Below are 21,856 nucleotides of genomic sequence, written 5' to 3'. Positions count from 1 at the left end.
TTACTCTTTTTTTTTTCTCTTTTTTTTTAATAATCATGTTACTGCAAAATTATACATTATACAGTATAGCTATAGGGCTTTTATCGTTACTATATTGTTTACATTACGGTTTATAGCCAATTCTTCTTTTTAGATCCTTGAGATTCTTGTTTTTTACACTTCAATCATTAAACTTTGTTTGATTTTAATCTCATCATCTCAAGTTATGTTTCCATGGTTTTATGTTTTAAAATTTGTTTCAATTTGCATACTCTAGCATATTTGATGTGTCTTTAAAAAATTGAAAGAATGACCAAAATTAACACGAAAAAGCTCATCCATTTTCATTTTTACTTGCTCAAAGGACTTGGAAAGAAATTAGTTTGATCCCTGAAGTTTTCACTTTGGCATTTTTGGGCTGCAATGTATTAAGTTTTTGCATTTTAGTCCTAAACTTTAACGTTTCAATCCCTTGAGATTGAGGAGGAGAAAAGGTCTTTAAAAAAAAAAGAGAATATATAAAGTGCTTAATCATTCACATTTCAACTACTGTGATCTTGACATCATTCACATAAGATATAAAGTACTCAATCATTCACATTTCAACTACTGTGATCTTGACATCAATGAATTCCTTTTAGAAAAAAGAATTCAATGAAGATGGTTTGGTTGTTTAACAATGTTGAAAGAAGTAGTTCGAGGCTTGTAACGGTTTTTCTTTCATTTTGATTTTTAGTTTTTTGAATGATTGTATGTTGTTTTGGGATTGATAATAGGTTTATGAAGGCTCATATAATGTTTTTAGGGGTAATTTTAAATGAAAACAAGTTAAAATCTAGGGGTTTGGGGTCTCAAAACTCAAACCTTGATTTTTTGGTATGTTTAGTAATTGAGAAATGGCATGACGATCAGGGATGGAATCAAGGGGAGGCAAGCAGGGGCCCGGGCCCTGCAAAGAAAAATTGTGAAGACTGATTCTGTAGGTTTTTTTGCTCTTAGTAATGGTGTAAGAAGATGTGATATTTAAATAGGTGGGCCTTCTAATAGTAAATATATTTGTTGTTCACTAACTTCAAAACTATCTACGTGGACATGAAAAGAAAAAATATAAAGTTATAAATAACTTTTTTAACTTAATGGATTTTACTATTTTCTCTAGTTGCAGCCCTAATATAAAAAATAAGATACAAAAATATAAATATAAATAGCAAACAAAAAGATTGAAGCAGAGGCTATCAATTATTATTTTTTCATCAAACAAATCAAGATAATTGAGCATCGCTAACTTCAAATTTAAAATTTATTTTTGTCTCGTTTTGAGATGTTTATTAAGAATTTGATTTTATAATTCTATTATTTTAGCTTCTTTTTGTTTTTTTTGCTCGGATCTGCTAGTTTTACCAAATTTGTTATTGAATTCTTGTTATAATGATGTTTTTTTTCTAATTAATTAGATATATTTTATTAGTTTGTCTTGATTATATTTTTTTTATGTTTTGTTTTAGTAGAACCACCAAAATTACCAATTTTTTTTCTCACGATGAAGATGAAATTAAATTCATCGCTTTGATTCAATTTGGTATTGTTCAAAACCTTTTACCTTGTGCAAAGATCATTATATATTTTTATTTTTTTTATAACTCATGTATAATAAATTAAAAAATATTATATCTTGTTATATTAATTTTGGCATTCCCTAATAAATAATTCTAGCTCCGCCCCTGATAACGATGACACATTGTCTGCCAAGGCAGGCGACTTGTCACTTGTTCTCTTAAAAGGATTCTTCCACGGATGACATATCATCATAAAAAGAAAATAAAAGATAGGTGCACCCATGCTTTTTCGTTTTAGATAAGGTGTCTAGGCCAGTCTTTTTTTATTTAATTTTTTTTAAATTCAATTTTTAATTAATTTTATCTCTGTCATTTTTTAAATGTTTTGGTTTAACTATTTTTTTTTAAATAGAAATTGATATTTTTTATGGTTCTATAATTTCATAATACCTCAAAAATATTATTTTAATTTATATTTAAATTTTTCTTCTTAAATTCTAGATGGATCAATTATATTTGAGTGATGCATTTATAAGACCAATAATCATATTTACTTAAAAATCACAGTAAACATCTAAGATAAATAAAATAAATTGTAAACAATGAAAAGGACGATTGAAATAAAATATGCTCATGAAAGATCTTTTATTTCCCATGAAAGATAAACTTTATACTTTAGTCTTTAATTAATGTTGACAAATATTTCTATGACTTATCAGCTAATATATTTTTCAATTTATTATATTAAATACATACATTCAATTAATAATAATAGAAAACATGTCCATAAAACCAAAGTCGTCTTCTCTTGTATTAAAAATTAATTTGGAATCCTACTTCAATATTGGGCTTCTTTATACGAAACATTAAAAGCCTGAGATTACATGAAGAACATAACTTTATATTGGGCTTCAAGAGAGATGGGTCTAAGAAGAAAAGGTCCAAAATAAGCCCGCGAAAGCCCATCCAAGTTCTAAGACCCATTTCTCTTAAACGCCCACCGGCAATTAACAGCAACATTTCCTTTCCTTTCTCACTTGAAAATAAAAAATTAAAAAATTTCCCTGTTTCTCTTATCCTGCAAAAAACCAACAATGAACACAAAACTAATCTCTAAAACGCTAATCCAAAATCAAAATACAATCATTACAAGATCTTACTACACTAACAAAGCTAATAAAGCTACCTTGTACTCAAAAATCAGTCCTTTAGGAAGCACCCCAAGTCTGGAGCCTGAGCTTGACAGTTGGGTCCGAAGTGGAAACAAGGTCAGGGTTGCTGAGCTTCAACGCATTATCCATGATCTTCGTAAGCGAAAGCGGTTCTCTCACGCTCTTCAGGTTTTTTCTCTCTCTTTTTTTTCAGGTTTTTCTTGTTTCTTTTGTATTTTGTTGATTTGGGTTTTGTTTGGTTGCCGGGAAATTGTAGGAAAGGAACAGAAATGAAGGTTGAACTTTAAAGGTAAATGAAATGTTGTAATTTGCATCAAAATGAGTTTTTACGGGGAAAATGTTAGGTTATGTATGGATTTTGACCGTATGTGCATTACAAGCATGCTCTGTGATTGATTGTTGGCTTTTTGATGTATCTATCTTTCTTTATGAAAAAACATAGAAATGTTTTTTTTTTCCTTTTTTGGATAAAAGATGCTATCTTTATAAATGTTGGCTGCCAATGTTTTTTTTTATAATAAAATTTGCTATCCTTTAGAATTTCTGTAGGGTGTATCATTGTTCAAGTGATAAATACTTTTATTGTATTGCCTCTTAGCATGTGGAAATTTGTGGGTGCAGGTGTCTGAATGGATGCATAAAAAGGATATTTGCATATTCTCACCAAGTGAACATGCTGTTCAATTGGATTTGATTGGTAGAGTTCACGGGTTTGTTTCTGCTGAGAACTATTTCAATAACCTGAGGGACCAAGATAAAAATGAAAAGACATATGGTGCGCTTCTGAATTGTTATGTTCGGCAACGTGAAACTGACAAGTCCATCTTACATTTGCAGAAAATGAAGGAGATGGGCTTTGCCAAATCATCTCTCACTTACAATGACATTATGTGCCTCTACACAAATGTTGGCCAGCATGAGAAGGTTCCTCAGGTCCTAAATGAGATGAAGGAGAACAATGTTTTACCTGATAACTTCAGCTACAGACTCTGCATCAATTCCTTTGGTGCTAGGGATGACCTTGAGGGAATGGAAAAGATTTTGAATGAGATGGAGCACCAACCAGACATTGTCATGGACTGGAACACATATGCTGTGGCTGCTAATTTTTACATAATAGGCGACCTTACAGATAAGGCCATTGATACCCTGAAAAAATCAGAAGCAAGGCTAGATAAGAAAGATGGAACTGGCTACAATCATCTGATTTCACTCTATGCTAAGCTAGGAAATAAGACTGAGGTTTTGAGATTATGGGATCTGGAGAAATCAGCTTGTGAGAGGCATATAAACAAGGATTATATCATCATGATGGAATCTCTACTGAAGCTTAGTGAATTTGAAGAAGCTGAGAAAATGCTTAAAGAGTGGGAATCGTCTGGCAATTTTTATGATGTTCGGGTACCGAATACCCTTATTATTGGGTACTCCAGGAAAGGCTTGTGTGAGAAAGCAAAAGCACTGCTTGAGAACTTGACTGAGAAAGGAAAGATGACTCTCCCAAACAGCTGGGGCATTGTTGCTGCAGGATTCTTTGACAAAAGCGAGGTAGCAAAAGCTTTCAGCTGTATGAAGGCTGCCCTCTGCCTATACGTGGAAAATAAAGGATGGAAGCCAAATCAAAGAGTGATCAATGGCATATTGAGTTGGCTTGGTGATGAAGGCAGTGCTGAAGATGCAGAAGCTTTTGTGTCTTCATTGAAGACTGTCATCCCCGTGAACAGGGAAATGTATCATGCTGTTTTGAAGGCAAATATAAGAGCCGGGAAGGAAGTGCATAGACTTTTGGACGGCATGAAAACTTACAATATAAAGGAGGACGAAGAAACAAAGAAAATCCTTAGCATGATGTAGTAGTAAACCTAAAGCCTTAATGCTATTCCATTGAGAACCACCATAACTTGCTTATTCAAACCAAGCTTTTTTTTTTTTTTTTTCCTAAGAGAACCATGCAACTGTTGTAACAATCCATTTTATTTGTTTAGTTGCGTTGAAGCAATCGGTGGTTCAAATATCAAAGATTATTCCTCAGCAATTGATTCATGTTGTCCATATGAAATTGTTCCAAATCCTGATGAGTTATATTTGCATGTTGGTCTGTGTAATTTAGCCGCAGCTTTACGTCCTTGAACGAAGGCAAGCTGCAAATATTTTTTACATGCATGCATTAACTGAAGTGCTGCTTGGGATTTGTTGTTTTTCTTTTAGTTCATCAAGAACTTAATCTCTGAAACATTTCCTTTTCCAACTGGAGTGGAAGGTCAAAGCAATTGACCTTGTTAATCGTCTCTGTTCAAAACGGGCATGTCATCAGCCTGCCGTGCCTGTTGTGGCAACGTTTCAACATTTGTAATCAGATTTTGTTCGAGAATTGGGAATGAAGTTCACAATGAAACTTGGCATGCACGGGTCTAGTTCACTGAGTTTTTTGTTGTACAACTAGGTTGGATTTGACAATTATGATTGGGGGAACTTTGCTGCATTATTTTTTTCTTTTTTCCACGAAGTAAATTCTCTCTATACTTTCTGGTTTGAAGATAAGATTTCTTCTTCACACAAATTCAAGTCGTAAGATAATTACTCTCCTGGAAGCTACCAGCATTTACCGAGTGTATTGTTGCTTGTGAAAGAAACCATGTAAGGGGCCTAAGCTCAAATTTCCAAAATCACAACACACACCTACATCTCTCATCATCTCTAGCTAATACAACATCTCCAACGGAAAAAGGAAAGACAACACTCTTGTTCGAGTAAGCTTTCCTCAATGCTTTTGTTTGCTCTCTTACTTGCTTCTCTAGTGGGAACCTCCAAGGGTGGCCATTTCTTCCAAGACTTGGACACGAATTGAGGTGATCAACGTGCCAAGATTCTGAATGGTTGCTAACTTCTCACACTATCTCTTGACAAAGCTTCTGTTTTCCGCTTCCAGTCCAATAACGAGTTCCTATTTGGCAGAATTGAAATGCAAATTAAGCTAGTATCAGGCAACTCGGCTGGCACTGTCGCTACATACCATGAAAGTCTCAATATAGATATCCCTTTCCACGTACTGATCATCAATTCATTTGGTTCCTCATATGATGTCTGAGATTCTCAAATATGTCTCAACATTTGTGAAGCTATCTTCTCAAGGGACCAATCCATGGTGAGATAGATTTCGAATTTTTAGGCAATGTAGCTTAAGAACCATATGCTCTCCACGCTAATGTGTTCTACCAAGGGAAAGGCAACTGGAAACAACAAGTTTACCTCTTGTTTGACCCCATGGGCTTTTCATACCTACTATATCGTGTCTTGTGGATCCAACAATGTATTGTATTGTGATTTAAAATATTATTACATAAATATATAATACCTAAAGTAAATTAAGAATATATTTAAATTAAATATTCATACAACTGGAAAAACATCCTCTAATCGATGTCTATCTTGCAATCACTAGACAGAAATGTCAACGAATCTGGTAAGCATATATTGAGATTCATGCTCTCTATGATCATAACCATGCTCTTTGTGGATGTCATCATCATGCTTTATGGGAATGTCATCGTCGTAATGTGGCCGCTCAACATGAGCAGAAGATCTACCACTTCACATGCACGACATCCTATGTAATAGTCCATGTGTTTGATTTGAAATTAGATAAGTTTAAAATGATTTACAAAAATATCATAATATATTTGACCAAATATTTTTTTTTGTCATACATATGTTATTGATTAGGACATGTTTTTATATTATAACTCGTGTCATTATATATGCCACACTTATAATATGCATGACTCTCTCTTGCATCCATTTCATTGTGTGAACAAGTAGACTTTCGTTGACCACGCCTGAATTTTCATTTAGATGAGTTTGCTTTCAACTCGAGGTCTAGTGTAATTACTTTATTATAATCTCGTCTGGTAATGGATGAAATGACATGCCATATATGGATTTGTAGCTTTGAATTGTGTAATGATCATTAACAAATCATGTAAAGTCTTAGTGATTCTTAACACAATATGCAAGAACATATGAATATAGATGTTGGAATGTCTATCATTTACAACATGTGCATGTTCTATCATTTAATTTGACTGCCTGTCTAATTTCTTTTACAACACCTAGTTTAATAGGGGTGTTGACTTGGAACACATGTCGTTCAAAGTCAAATAAAATTATAGTATAATCTCTTGATCTATCAATGTTCATTATCAACTCAACTTGAATTGATGAGATTCAAATTATTCCATGTTGAATAAAATCATTTGCTTCACATCTTCACTGGACCCAATAATTATTTCACTTGTAAAATGTCAATTGCACTAGAGTTGAAACAAGCATTGCATGAGAACCTTTTCAAAACATGATTAAATGATTCTGAAAGATTAGTTGTCATATTATCATACCGATGACCACCATCATAACATAATGCATATTTTTCTTTTAGTTCTCGTTTAAGCCATTCTTTATATGTTGGATTCAACTTACACTTCAACTTACACATTCTTTCGTATCATAAATTTAATTTGCACCTTGAAGGTTCATAAAACATTCTCATCAAATCTTTCTTTTATAGTTGGGTCTTTGAATTTATGATTGAAGTTATTAACAAAATGTCGGGCACAATATTGATGGTATCTTGTAGGTTCACATTAAATTTTTGCTACCCTATTCTTTATGCCCGCATGTCTATCTGATATTATACATATATATGTTCTATCATTGGTAATGTATCTTTGTTATAAGACATTTTATGAGAAAAAAAAACCAAATTGAATTCTAGTCAATTGGACATAATTTTAACTAAATTACATTACTTTAATCCTAATTAGCAAAATTTATAGCACATTCAATTAAATTCCTAAAATCTAATGCAAAAGCATGCTTGACCAAAATTAAATATAATTCATGATATCAAATCTAATTGATATTTTCATGATTAATTGTATTAAATCAAACCCAAATTCATAGCAAACTAAAATAATTCAAAAAAAATATCAAATTCTGCAACTTATCAACAATTCAATGCAATGTGTAATTCGTCATAATTCTACCGCATTCATACTCTATTGCATAAAACCATCAAGCATATTTGATTACATTATTAGTTGATTCTAACAATCCATAAAAAATTTCCCAATTTGATAATTTATTCAAAATTAAACGCAACATATAACTAATTGAGATAATTAATTCGTAATTAATTTAACTTATTTTCATGTTGAACTATATCAAATCAACACTAATTGATGGTATTTATAACTTATTTATTATTAATTTAACAAACTCTAAATTCAACCTAATCAGTCATTTCATTTCAATTAAACCAAACACAAATGCATAACAACAAACTCTAATTTTTTTTTATGCGTGCAAATAGAAGTTTAACGTGAAATAAGTCGATTTTTAATTTTCTGCTTCCATTCAACATCTTACAAACCTTTGTCAACTTTCGCCACGAAAGAAGGAAAAGAAAAATCAAAGAACCAATCGTTGTATCAACATTTAATTTGTCCAAGTTTCTGGTGCAATCCATGCTCTTACCAAAGGATCTGACCATGTCAAACACAACTTATATAAGCCAAGACCCCAATTGCATTTCCACAAAAACAAACAGAACTTCACCCCTGCCCGCAAATCTTCTACGTTTTGCAGAGTAAAAACTACTCCTGAAGACGCAAACTTAGAATCCATAACGAGTTGAAAAAAATGTAGACACTTGTGATTTGCTTATTTGAAAGAAGCGAGTATATTCCCACAATTAATTTAAAATTAATAATAGAAGAGGACAATGCTATTAAGAGCCACAATTTTGTTATCGGGAGTTAAATGGGCAATTGATGCCCTGTTTACAGAGGAAATAACTAGGGGCGTGCTTTTGTGAAGTTGAACAACATTCAAATTTCAAAGTGATAAGCCAGTGCAATCCATTTATCCACAATGAATGTTACAAGGATCAACTTGACACGGTCTGCTTGCAGAGCATCTGGTTGACTTGGGAAAAAATTTTCTAGTTTGAGGACCAACATCAAGGAAATTTGTCTGTATTTGATTTTTCAGTTGACCGTGCAATTTGGCCGCGAGATGAAACCATCTTTCATCCGGCAAGGAAAGGAAAGCATGTACATGCCTTGGCCAAGCAGTGAAGCACGTATTGTGAACCCAAAACCACCTTCAGGTTTTTGTTAGGGTACACTGTAATCTCCCCTTCTGTTCTACCAATCTATCCCTTTCTCTGTGACCTCTTACTATCAGGATTTACCACATTAAGACTGCACTTAACGAGTATATTGAGACAGAAAGATCAACCCAGCGTGCATGTGAAAAAGAATCCCTTCACCATGATAAGAAACGGGAAAAATATTGCATGTTGCATAAACTGGCACATAGCAATAACACTGCGCGAAGGAAAAACCTATAATTCATCCATTGTAAAAGCAATCCAAAACATACTTGATACTACTTGAGCCACGTAGAAAGCAAAACTTTCATAATATAGCTTAATTCTATGATCTATCAGAAAACCATGCAAGGCATCAGGACATTGATGAGAAAGTACATTGTGCAAATTTCATGCTCGTCACTCAAGTATAACATCAACAGACACCGCCAACATGACTAGAAAAGAACGTTGAGATTTGCCTGGCATTATTTGAAAGAATTGATGTCAACCCTACTCGGATAGGGTAGATTTCAGTTCTCCGTTGTCTCGCAGCTCCATTATAATATCACAACCACCTATTAGCTCACCTTTGTAATAAAGCTGAGGAAAGGTTGGCCAATTTGAGAAGACCTTTAGTCCCTGCCTCACTTCCTCATCTGATAAAATGTCAAAGGACTCAAAACTTACACCCTCCTCCTTCAGGGCATTTACAACTTTGGAACTGAAACCACATCTGGGGGCATCTGGGGTACCCTTCATGAAGAGGATCACTGGTGAAGAAGTAATCAGGCTCTTTATGCGATCTTCTATGGTCTCCTTCTGAACAATACCTTTCTCAATCAAAACCTTTTTAAGTTCCCCACTTTTCTGCATCTCCAGCACAATGTCTGATCCACCAATAAGTTCACCTTTGATGTACAGTTGAGGGTAACTAGACCAGTTGGAATAAACTTTAAGCCCCTGACGGACTTCTTCATCGGTGAGAATATCAAAGGTCTCAAACTTCACCTTTTCCTCTCGAAGGATTTCAACTACCTTCCCACTGAAACCACACTTTGGTTCAGTAGGTTTTCCCTTCATAAACAACATAACTGGGCTTGAATTAACCAGGCTTTCAAGTCTGGAGGTCAAGGTCATACTCAATCCAGTGGATTGTGCAATGCCACCCTTTCCATTTTCACTTCCACTCACTTTTGCCTCATTGGAACCAATAGTATCAATTCCATGGTCTCTGAAAACTTCTTTTAATTCACCACTCTCATGCATTGCAATTACGATGTCACATCCGCCAAGAAGCTCTCCCTTGCAGTAGAGCTGAGGAAATGTGGGCCAGTTCGAGAACAACTTCAACCCCTCACGAACCTCAATGTCAGAGAGGATATCAAAAGTTCCAAATTTCACATTTTCACCCTTCAAAATATCAACAACTTTTCGGCTAAACCCACACTTAGGCGCTTCAGCATTCCCTTTCATGAATAGCATGACAGGATGAGAGCCAATCAACTGCTGCAATTGATTTTTTAATGCATCACTCAGGCCAGGTTGCACTTGGTTTGCTTGTTGTGAGGAGCCATTTTCTTTGGTGAACTCTTTGACTGTTTCAAGAACAGTAGGTCCAGCAGCCATTCCAAGGCTGGCAGGGGCTGCAGGTTCTCCTGGGTTAGCTGAGCCAGCAACTTTAGCAACTTTGTTTGCCAAACTGGAAGGATCTGCACCTTCCAATGTATCAACTGTCTTGCCATCCTGATGAAGAAAATGCATAGAATGGCTGATCAGTATTCACAATGAGAAAAAAATGTTTTCAAAGGATGAGAAAAGTAATCCATTTATAGGTTGATATACATGCATGTGTACGTGTGAAATCTTGCAAAAATAGAATATCTAATTGAAATTATCAGGTCATTTTCTTCACTTAAGAACACAAAGACGATGGCAAAACCACAACCAGCACATAACATAGGGTGACCAAATGCCACTCCACATTGTTATAGTAAATTATCCAAAGTTATCATTTGAAGTTATCTAATAGGTTTTTAGCACAACAAGGCTGTCATTGAGCTGAATTTATGTCCAAAACTCCAAATGTGATTTGTGAGTCATCTAGTTGATGGGGGTGTTCCATGTTCAAAAAACAGACCATTCAACTCAAACTGAATCAAACCAATTTCATTGGTTTATTTATTAAATGAGCAGCCCTGTTATTTGAAGAAGAAAAGGATATGTTGATCAGGACAGCAAGTTGAGTCTCCCTGAACCTGCCGGCAATCAGACTCAAAACTAACCAGATATCAGGTCACCCTAAGTCTCATATGGTTACCAAAGTTTTCCTCCCTCCCCATCTCTCTCTCTCACACACACAGACAGATGTGATATCTTCCTTTGTCTAAGAAAATTTCTAAATATTGATCAGAAAAAACGAATTGTTGGGTTCAAAGCTTCAAGCTGTATATGGCTAACTAGTGGATCTACCTAGTGTGCTTGTACACAGCAAAGAGATTAGGCCCTTTACAGTGACTTGAGTGCATGTGCTATAAGTCAAGAATTTCTCTGGTTTGCATGGCTGAGGAATAGAAATTGTACATCCATCTACCTGCTAGATGAACAGTTTGGCCCAACTCAATCCAGCCCATGCAGTTTTACAGATTTCAGAATGTTTTTTTTAAGAAGTTCCATTACATGATTATGCTAGGTGGGTGGGTTTCGAAATGAAGGGTTTTGGTTTTGAGAAGTTTGGTGAGCTGATTAGCCAGGTGGGTTTCAAAAATGATCCAATGCTAAGCTGCAAACCCAACGAACAATATTAAATAAGTTGGGAGTGATAATGCAGTTTTGATTCATTTGGCCAACTACGAATCTTGTCACAAAACAGCTTAATCCAAAATTTACAAGAGTGTAAAATAATTAGCATCTTTCTAAAGGGAATTATTGGACAACACTCAATAAACACATAGAAAGCATGCAAAAAGTTACCATATCTCATCATTTGTGAGATACATTAAAGCATCTCAACACTTAGGACCAAAAGTACATGCATCTCACAAATGTCTAGATAGTCATTCTTAACCCGACAATACTTGACACTACTTTTCTTTTTACACTTCGTACTTCCATTCTTCACGAATTTAGTTTTGAATAAAATAAGAAATAATAAATCTGTGAGCTAAGACATCACATGCTGGTCCATTCAATTATCACTTAAGATCATGACTTGCAAATGCGAATTACATAATTCAATACATTGATTCATCACTTAAATCAGCCAGTATTCAGACATGCTGCGGAATCATAAAAGCAAAACAATCCAAATTAACACAACCAAAACATGTTTTTCTTACAATTCCCTTACATCCTAGATTCCCAGTTTTTTTTTTTAAAAAAAAAAACAAACTGGATACTTCCTAATGAAAACAAAGCATCAATGACAACCCAAAAGAGCATACCATTAAAAGAAAAGGAAGGTACCTTCAAGAAAACAAAATAAGGCACAGAAGAGACTGAAAAGGCCTCTGATATCTCTGGTTGCTCCTCTGCTTCAACCTGCAAAACAAAACCCACATAAAAAATTCAATAACAATAATAATAAAAAAAAAACCACACTCACATAGAATTAGAAATACATATTACATACCCTGAGAAAGTGGGTCTTGGGGAAATCAGTGGAGAGATGAGAAAAGACTTGGTCCATTTGTTTTGAAGCATCACACCATGTTGCCCAGAAGTGAATGATCACTGCTTCTTCACTTTTGGTTATGTTATCAAGTTCAGCCTTTGATTTCACGTCCTTCACTGACCCACCCATCTTGTTTTGATAATCCCAGACAGAAACCACACGCTTACAGAAACTTGCAGAGACACAAGACAAGTTCCCTTTCCCTTTTCTTATCGACAGAAACACAGCTCTTCAAAACCTAGAACCACCGCTTCGATTCTCTTTAATATTCTTCTATTTTATTGGTTATTTTTTATCAAACTATATTTTGACCCCCATGAGATTCAACAATCTTCAACTTCATCCCTTTATACTTAGGTTTCCTAATATAAAATCCCAAGTCCTAACCAAATGTTTGAATATTTATATTAAATAAATAACAATCCGTAATTAGAACTTAATCCTTTTAAAGGAAGTTCCTCTTTTTACAAACGCTTTGAAGGATGTATAGACAAGAAAGAGTCATAGTTATTAAACTTATGGAATTGAGCAAGAAAATTTGTGATTTGTAATTTGATTTAGATATAATTTTAAATTTAATAAAAAAATATTAATTTTAATTAATTTTAATTGATCTCAAGTTTTTAGTAACTTAATTAAACTTGATCCAATTTTAGTAGTGTAAACTTTAAGAATTTTTTTAAAAATAAATTGATATTATTTTTATAAAAATAATTAATTAGAGTTGAAGAACCAATTTTTTTCAACCAACTATAAAAAAAAGTTTGTTTTTTATAGACGAGAAAGAAATTGGTGAAGGGTTTGTCACAGAGTGTAGAAGAAATTATTTTTTAAAGTGTTTTTTATCCGAAAATATATTTAAATAATTTTTTAAAAAAAATATCAACACTTCAAAATATTTAAAAAATTAATTTAAAATAAAAAAAAACAACTACACTCTCAGAAAGGTCCGAAGTAAAAAAAAAATGAAAAACTGTAGGATTAATTGCTATCTAAAGGGACCAAAAAATACTTTTGGGGGAATCATGAGCTTTCTTATGGCATTTCATGCATCAGTATCAGTCACTGTCTATTTCTAGAGATGCCTTCTGTGGGTCCCGGATGGGTTAGTGTAGGACACGTGTAAGCATTTTATTAGAGACTGAGTGGTGTGTTGGGCTACAGTGACATTTCCTTTGAGGATTGTGGCTTTCAGTTTGGTAAAGAAAATAATACATTTTAAAAGTCTTTGCAGAAATATTAAGTTAAATATTTTTTTAGTATTTTTTAATAATTTTAATATTAAAAATATAAATAAAATTCATTTTAATATATTTTCAATTAAACAATCTATTTAAAAAAATATTATGCATCGCAATTCTTAACACCTTTAAAGCCACAGATTTCTTGATGCCAGAATTTCGGACAAACATCACTCCTCTTCCTTCTTGAATTTTAGTTCAATTCTAAACACTCGTTAGGATTTGGTTAGCCTTTTTCCAATGCCATTGGAAGTTTTCAAGCACCTCAAGAACGAAGCTAAAATCAAGAAACTATGCCACCGAATTACAGAAAACAATTGCTAAAAATACTTCAAGGAATTCATCAAAAAAAATTTCCTCATTCCTTCCTTTTTAACGTTAGCATGGTCAACGTTTTGATAACTTGTCAACAAATGATCAAGTTATTGTCATCCTCACAAAAAATGGTGGCTGCTTCTCAAGAAACCAAATTGATTCCATGCTGCATACTATTTTTTGGCGAAACTCAAGCGCTTTGGGTTGATATTATCCAGTTGAATTAGTATTGTTCCAATATCTCCTTCAGTCCACTCGATTGATTCCTTCTCTAATAGCTTCATGATCTGCAAAAGAAAAGGGAGGAAGAAGCTATAGATTTTGTTTTCGGTCCTGGGATGATAAGTAAAACTTGAATAAGAGATTCAGCTCCCTCTCCTTCAGGGAACTACCGCTGAGTTAAGCACCCATTGGTGGGCGTAAGTATCGTTTTTGGTTCAATCTCTCAAACAAAAGACTCTTTTCACACTAATATCTCAGCCTCAATGAATCCTTAACAGAAAAGACCAAGGTTAAATTAAGGCAGTCTTACCAATCTTCTACGAGCCCCTTTCGTCACATCCCTTTTCGTAACGTCTTCCTTGTTCGACTCGATGATGACTTTGAGGTACTTGAAAGCTGATGGAAAAAAATATATCCGGATAAGATACATGACGAGGGAAAATTATGAGGGGAAAAGAAAACACAATGATAGCTTACATGGGATGCCTGAAAGTAAGAGAAGGTTACTCCTCAAGGAGCGTATTGCATCTTTCGTGCCATATTCATGTAGATCAAGCAACATCTCGTCTTGTGTCTCAACATTTCTGCTCATGAATGCTTCCAAGAGATTAGAAAAAAGTAATGAAAGAACACAGATTTACAACGCAAAGGGAATAGAAAAACCAAAGAGACACTACAAGAAATGGAGAAAAAAATAATAATAATAGTCACTAACTTGCTTTCAAAAATCTTCTGAGTAGATTCTTCATCTACCTCGTGAGCCTTGTCACGAAAAAAAAGTCCCTGCAAATACCAAGGACATTTACAACTAAACTTCTTATTTTATCCAACAGTGGCCTCCTAACAATTGAAATTGATATAACTGAGATCCCGTTAAACCCCACAGCTTAAATACATACACGACAGTTCCACTTGTAAGCATTTTCATTTTGACTATTATACTACCAATACTTATGTTGACCAGCTATATCAACCGGACACAATTTAGTTTTGATCTTGTGTTCAACTACTTGGTAATCATCCAAGACAAAAAAAATCTTATCTGTATCTCAAGTGCTGATCATGTTGCCAGTGCAAACAAAAACATGATTTATGAACAGATTTCTTCTTTGTGACAACAGTCAGAAACCATACCTCATCCATAAGTTTGTTTGCTCGCTCATAATCTCCTTTGGCAAATGCATCACCACCCTGACAAGGGACATTCATATTTTATCATGACCAGACAAAAAAGGCAATTGATACAAACCATATTGTAGATTTCTTATGCAAAAAGCCAGTCTGGCAATTAAATTGCAAAAGCCTGTAGCTATAAATTTACCTGGGCAAATATTTTTTATCAAGTTACTAAAAATCATAAAAAATTGTTATAGAATCACAACAACAAAAAAATGATTCCCTTCATTAACCGGCCGGAAATGAAAATTTACACATACAGGTATAAAGGCCACTATAGTATTTGCAGCATAATAATAATAATTAGTAACCTACAGCTTTGTAATATTCATTCATTGTAGCCCGATACTCCTTCCAAGCTTTACGAAGAAGCTGGTAACTATCCTCTCCATCCTTATCTTCAACTGATGATACTACTTGGCATGAAGAAAGAGTATAAAATAGACAACCAGAAAAAAGTCAACAAACTCAATTAGCCCATATACAAAACAACATTTTTTTTAACAAAAAACCTAGTCCATAGAGTTCACACATGCTTTCCCAAAAACCATGAAGCTCCACACGACATGATCAGACACAGTTTTTGCAGCCAGTGAAGCAGCCCATAAGCAGTTTATTACTAGTCAAATAGATTATTACTAACCCCAGCATGGTAACATATAAACATCATAGATTGTTTCTTCTGATGAAAAGAGTAAAATGTATCAGTGGTGAATGAGACCTCTTCAAAGTGCATCATATTGATATTTGAGAATGTGATATTTCAAGAAAAGAAAAAAACAGATTCATTTTGCAACATGAATCACAAGCTGCCATGTTAGGCTCAGGAATGGGCAGGCATGACCATTTATTTATGACATTCCAGAGCAACCAGAAAAAAACCTGCCATAAACTTCTTGCTCGACACATCCCTTAGATACCATCAAGCAACAGCACTTTTCAGATTTTAGAAGGCAATTCACCATAAAATATGAAAGCAAGAATGGTGCTTGTCACTGAATCAGCGCATTAATCCCATATCCCAGATGGAAACAATATAAACAGGCCATCAAACAGTTCTAACTCAAGCTACAGTGAACATATATGAAAGGAAATCGTAAGTTCCCAAATTTATACAAGAATGTTTCAGTTTCTTTGTTTTTTTCTATTTTGGTTGAAGGAGACTAGCAAAACCAGATCTAATGTGTTGCTCGGCTCTCGATGAATGAAAAAGAAATGTAGCTGCAGCAAAATGAAATCTAGTCCATAAAAGCCAAAATATGAACTCCAAGTCCCAAATTTCTTGCGAATGAGCTACTAAGGCATCGAAGCCTACTAAATTTCTTTTTAAAAAAAAAAAAAATTACTTGGTTAATGAAGTTCCTTTCAAAAGAGTTCCTTACCTTTGTCATAATCTTGCTGGGAGTACACTGAATCAGCCTTGTTCTCTAAGGTAAAGTCTGTTAGAGGTTCAGCCACCGGCTCTCCATATACTATCGACCTCCGTTCAGCCTTTGTTTTTCTTCTAGATAACTCCTCAGATCTCTCAGCAGCACTAAAAAGTGCAGTCAAAACTTCATTCTGGAGGTTGTTTCTCTCTTTCCCCAGCCCAGGTAATTCTCCCCGATTTGCATTTGAAATTCTGTTTGCACAGTAGTGAAAATACAAGAAACAAAAATGTATTATGATGTAAAATAATCATAAGGATAAGCTGTCTTTCCCTATTTATACAGAAAGTAGCCTATAGCTTAATAAAAGCTAACTATTTAACTTGCTAGAAATTTACAAGTATCATACCCTCCATGGGAACTCATCGATTGCAAATTTTTTTTACATGAAGGTCTTCCATAATTTGACTGTACATCTGTGAACTGTAAGACAATATTGCAAGAGGAAAAGGATATATATTAAGAATGTTGTTACTGCCCTTAAATTGGAGAAAAACCCTTAATTTCAACAATTGACTTCGCTTAATTTCTCAAAGTCTCAAGTTAACTAAAAACAAATACCAACTAGCAGTTTCACTGTAAAATATAAATCAAATGCGACGTACAATGATCTCCAATAACAGATTAGTTTTCTAAACATGCTAACCTTTCCAGTGGAACTACCTACATATTTGTTACTTTTGTCCGAAATCACTCCTGACAGATTGAGTAGTTCCTCCATGCTCTGAAAGGTGCAAAAAGAAAGGAAAATTCATAAGTGCTTACTAATGTAGATGATAAATTCATATCAATTGAGAACAAAACTAAAACATGCAGTATCTTAATGAATACTTCATTGGGCACATTAACTATAAAAGGTTAACCCTTGTTCATCAGATATGTTCAAACATCAATCCATAGAGGAAGAGCAAACTTCACCGGTAGAGACATCCTACTAAACAGAAACAAAGCTGTAGCATGATTATGCTGGTAACACTCACGTAGTTAGTTTGAGAAACGTTGGGTATTTCCAGATACATTCCACCTTATAATGCCCTCCCTATAAAGATCCTCAAAATTACATAAAACTTTCATAAGGTAGCCGTACTTGTGGGCATGATAGCATACTAAAAGAATGGCTTATAAGTCTGAAATAGCAAAACACTTAAATAGTTGCACAAATTTTAGGGTTTATTGAAGATTTCAGGATGTAATCACAAATTCAACATACTAAAGCCCAAGCCTTGTGGCTCAAAACTCTACCCTACTTTCTGAAGGCCTCTGTTCTATGTCACCATGAGTCAATGATGCCTTTTAGTCCTCTCAGTTAACTAATATATAGTGCTGAACTGCCAAAAGTATCTAATTCTGATTCTTGGCAAGCAAGAAATGCCAACCCAAAGCATGTCTGGCCTTTAAAAGCAACTTGAATTAACTAGCAACAAGTGCAGTCAAGATCTGGTTTTGAAAAAAATTGTGACTGTATTGGTAGAAAAGAGGGATTTGGTAAAAAATCAAACTAGTCCTTGATCATGCATACCTTTTCCATATCATATCCACATGCATCTGCACATTCAACATAAAACCTGATTAGAGATCTTGCTAGTTAGTTCATTTACATTTAGTGATGCAGGATGAAATCCATCAAGAACTAATCCTGCATCCCATGTCAGATTTAATTTTTTATTTTACTAAATCTTTATGTAAATTATGAAATTATACAGAATAGGTTACATAATCATAAAGAGTAGATCTCATATTTTACTATAGAAAATTTCATCAAGTTAAAACAGATTCCACTCATTCAAGATATTTTTTCAAGGTAGAAATTATGAAACAGCCAATCTTAGATTCTCTTTATTAGGGAACATGTTTCACATCAATATGATTGACAGAGAGGACAAGAAGCAACCACAACAGATCGTAAAGATTTCAAGCATTGTTTACCAAGAACTTGTTGAATCACGCCCCTTTCCAGCTGGAAGCCATCTCCTAGCATGTTGAATAAAAAATCTTCCATATCCTTGTGCATATGGTCATGCTTTGATTGGGTTTGTTTGGGTTCTTCTCCCCAAAGTTCAGACATCGGGAACTCCTGTGCATCCAATTTCAATGGTTTGGTTGCCACACAAGAGCTATTGGCCACTGGCATGGATGTAATGTAACTTTTACCGAGAACACTTGAAACAGTTCCTCCTGATACCGGATGCCATTTTTGCTTTACAGTTTTGAACTTTTCATTTGCATCACACTTCTTCTTCGGAATATAATCATTGGATGACTCAGAAGATTTTTGATTCTCCATTGCCTCTCCAATGGATGAATGACTTGAAGAGGTAGGGGAACTTCCCTCCATATCTAGCAGGATTTGAACAGAAAAATCTGCATTTCGGCCTGCTTTGCAGTAAGCAGAAGCTATTTGTTCAAGAGAAAATTCAGCACCAAATGCTTCAAGCAAGCCCTTCAAAGCCTTTTCCTCATCATCGCATTTCAAAATGTTTGAAGCAGATACTTCCATTTCAATACACTATTAAAAGAAAGATGAAAGAAAACATTCAATGCACAATTCAGATTTTTTTACTGGAACAAGGAGATCATTTAAATATCCACACAAACCATATCTGAGAGGAATTGAGCGATATCCCTCACCAAATCAGCACATACATACACCAGAAAGAGGAAAAAAAAATGTCTGACACTTAATTCAGTAAAATGCAAACCCACCTCACATGCTTACTACGGGCAAGACATGCTGACTTCCCATTCGCATACACCCATGAATGTTTTTTCACCAAACATCTAAGCAATAACAAAAATAATTGCAAGGCATTGAATTCATATGGGACAACAAGGAAAGAACAAAAAAAAAAATACTAAAATCAAACAAAGCAATCAAAATGATGATACTACTTGCAGAAAGGCAGTTAACGAGGGTGAGTCATCATAAAGAATAGGTTTGGGAGAAAAATGCTCCATAACACATAGAAAAAACTATTATACTGACAAAAAGGACTCGTCGAGAGAGAAGCAAACCTTTTCCCTGGATAAAAAACCGTCCCCCAAATAATGCAGTCGATATGTTCAACAAAATGTCAATGACCAAGCAAATTGCAATCAAGATGCAGCAGAAGTAGTGAAACCAATCAAAAGATCTATAATTTATATTCAATAACTGGCCTCTCTATTAAAGTAATCAAATCTTAATTTCAAAGCTATTAAATTTAAAATAGAACTGGATTTGAGTTCCAACAGAAATAAACATATGCATGGGAAACATTTCCAGTTTGTTATAGTTTCTTAAGGACCTGAAACACTTAAGGAAAAATCGCAATCATACAAGATTAAATTCATATGAACTAACTAAACAAGATCCACATTATTGGAACTAAAAGAAGCCAATAATAATAGATTAAAAAAAAGTATAAAGGAAGGGCATTCCAGAGGCTATGCCTAGGAATTCAACTTTCAAAGCAAACCCTGTTTGTTTACGCGTTCACGCCATGTTTTTTTAAAAAATATATTTTTTTTTTTGCTTTTATCAAATATATATTATTTTAATGTATTTACTAAAAATACAATTAAAAAAACATTCAAATCATAACATCATCATGCATTACCTTAAACTCGTGCCAAAAAAAGTATTGAAGCAATGAAAAGGAACGAAGAACTGACAACAAACCAGCAAAAAGAAACCCCATTTCCCCAAAATGAATAATCCAAGATCGGATTACAATAAAATTATGCATCGAACAATCTAAAGATTCACACTTTATATCCAAGAACCAGTCTTTGGCTAATAAGATAATTAAATCTGATCAAAAGCATTTAAATATACATTCACAAGCCAACAAAAATTCAAATTCCAACAGAAAAAAAAGAAAAAACACTTACTTTCCCCAAAAGAAACCATTTTTACAAAATCAACAACTTAAACCCAATGAAGGTTTCTACTTTCTAAAGAAAAAGAACTGGAGTAACTCACCAGGGAGGTTCTGGCGGTGAAAACTTGTAGAGGGAGGTATGGCTATTGGCTTTGGGAGGTTGGCGGTTTGTGTATGGTTTGGTTTTTATATACAAAGAGAAATGGAAAATTTATGTTATTATTGATTAAATACTGTTTATTTATTTATTTATTCTGAGTAAAAACAAAATGATTGCCTTTTGGCGCTCAATTGCTTTGCTGAAAGGTAGAGTCAGTCACTGAGTTAGGTTTTGATTCTCTTGCTATTTTATTGACGCGTCTTCTTCTTCTTCTTCTTCTTTTTATTTGTTTCCTGCTATCCGTTCGCCTTCTCTTACAAGTTGTTTCGGGCCTTTTTATCAAAATTAAATTTGATTTTGACAGCTTGGCATAGGTGCTACCGTTATAATCATAGCTGAAAGATATATATATATATATATATTGTGGTCAGTGATAGAATGAGATGGGTGGAAATGGCGTTTAGATTGTATTTTATTTGAAAATGTATTAAAATAATATTTATTTAATTTTTAAAAATTATTTTTGATATCAGCATATTAAAATTATTTGAAAATATCAAAAAAATATTAATTTAAAACAAATAAATAAATAAATAAAATTCATTTTTTTAAAAAAACGTTTTTAAAATACAAAAACAAATAAGTTCAAATTTAATCAAATAATTAAATCAATAATTGAATCAACTACATTTTATTAAATTAATATTTTATCTAATTCAATTAGAAACATGACTAGAATTAAATTTTTTATTCTGAGTTTTTTATATTAACCATATAAATTAAGTTGAGTTTAACTATATAACATCGAAAGGTTAGTTTGATAATTGAAAACAAGCTTGTCATCTTCTTAATTTTTGAACCTTTACACTATATTGGTATGAGGTGTGCTATTTTTAAGATCATTAATAGAGAAATCTAGTCTAGTTGATGCACAAATTACTGGAAAATATCTTTATTATTAAATAACTTGTTATTTAAAATTACAAA

General features: G+C 33.7%; 3 protein-coding genes across 8 annotated transcripts; 1 reads left to right on the top strand and 2 right to left on the bottom strand.

Annotated features, from left to right (window-relative positions):
• The first annotated feature begins 2,542 nt into the window (after positions 1-2,542).
• Positions 2,543-4,742, top strand: LOC7456800 (pentatricopeptide repeat-containing protein At4g21705, mitochondrial). 3 transcript variants are annotated; one of them, XM_024598767.2, is made up of 3 exons: positions 2,728-2,875; positions 2,964-2,996; positions 3,329-4,742. In XM_024598767.2, the coding sequence occupies exon 3, from the start codon at positions 3,341-3,343 to the stop codon at positions 4,559-4,561; it is 1,221 nt and encodes a 406-aa protein (XP_024454535.2). In that variant the 5' UTR covers positions 2,728-2,875; positions 2,964-2,996; positions 3,329-3,340; the 3' UTR covers positions 4,562-4,742. The 3 variants fall into 3 exon arrangements, with proteins under 3 accessions (XP_024454534.2, XP_002305141.2, XP_024454535.2); XM_024598766.2 differs by lacking the exon at positions 2,964-2,996 and having other exon boundaries at positions 2,543-2,875; positions 3,545-4,742; XM_002305105.4 differs by lacking the exon at positions 2,964-2,996 and having other exon boundaries at positions 2,543-2,875.
• A 4,358-nt stretch (positions 4,743-9,100) lies between these two features.
• LOC7456802 (monothiol glutaredoxin-S17) lies at positions 9,101-12,831 on the bottom strand. Its single transcript, XM_002305767.4, has 3 exons — positions 12,487-12,831; positions 12,321-12,395; positions 9,101-10,601 (listed from the first exon to the last, which is right to left on the bottom strand). The coding sequence occupies exons 1-3, from the start codon at positions 12,655-12,657 to the stop codon at positions 9,369-9,371; spliced, it is 1,479 nt and encodes a 492-aa protein (XP_002305803.4). The 5' UTR covers positions 12,658-12,831; the 3' UTR covers positions 9,101-9,368.
• A 1,277-nt stretch (positions 12,832-14,108) lies between these two features.
• On the bottom strand, positions 14,109-21,150 carry LOC7477411 (putative nuclear RNA export factor SDE5). 4 transcript variants are annotated; one of them, XM_024598506.2, is made up of 12 exons: positions 20,871-21,144; positions 18,836-19,415; positions 18,429-18,454; positions 17,577-17,633; positions 17,259-17,332; positions 16,865-17,103; positions 15,798-15,895; positions 15,441-15,497; positions 15,022-15,089; positions 14,784-14,890; positions 14,617-14,702; positions 14,109-14,371 (listed from the first exon to the last, which is right to left on the bottom strand). In XM_024598506.2, the coding sequence occupies exons 2-12, from the start codon at positions 19,404-19,406 to the stop codon at positions 14,258-14,260; spliced, it is 1,497 nt and encodes a 498-aa protein (XP_024454274.2). In that variant the 5' UTR covers positions 19,407-19,415; positions 20,871-21,144; the 3' UTR covers positions 14,109-14,257. The 4 variants fall into 4 exon arrangements, 3 of the variants coding, with proteins under 3 accessions (XP_024454274.2, XP_002305804.4, XP_024454273.2); XM_002305768.4 differs by having other exon boundaries at positions 17,556-17,633; positions 20,871-21,143; XM_024598505.2 differs by lacking the exon at positions 20,871-21,144 and adding an exon at positions 19,922-20,297 and having other exon boundaries at positions 17,556-17,633.
• Positions 21,151-21,856: the final 706 nt, after the last annotated feature.

This window comes from Populus trichocarpa, chromosome 4 (assembly GCF_000002775.5).
Source record: "Populus trichocarpa isolate Nisqually-1 chromosome 4, P.trichocarpa_v4.1, whole genome shotgun sequence".
Taxonomy (NCBI): Eukaryota; Viridiplantae; Streptophyta; class Magnoliopsida; order Malpighiales; family Salicaceae; genus Populus; species Populus trichocarpa.
The sequence above is the reverse complement of the archived record's forward strand: the minus strand, read 5'-3'. Positions and strand labels throughout refer to the sequence as shown.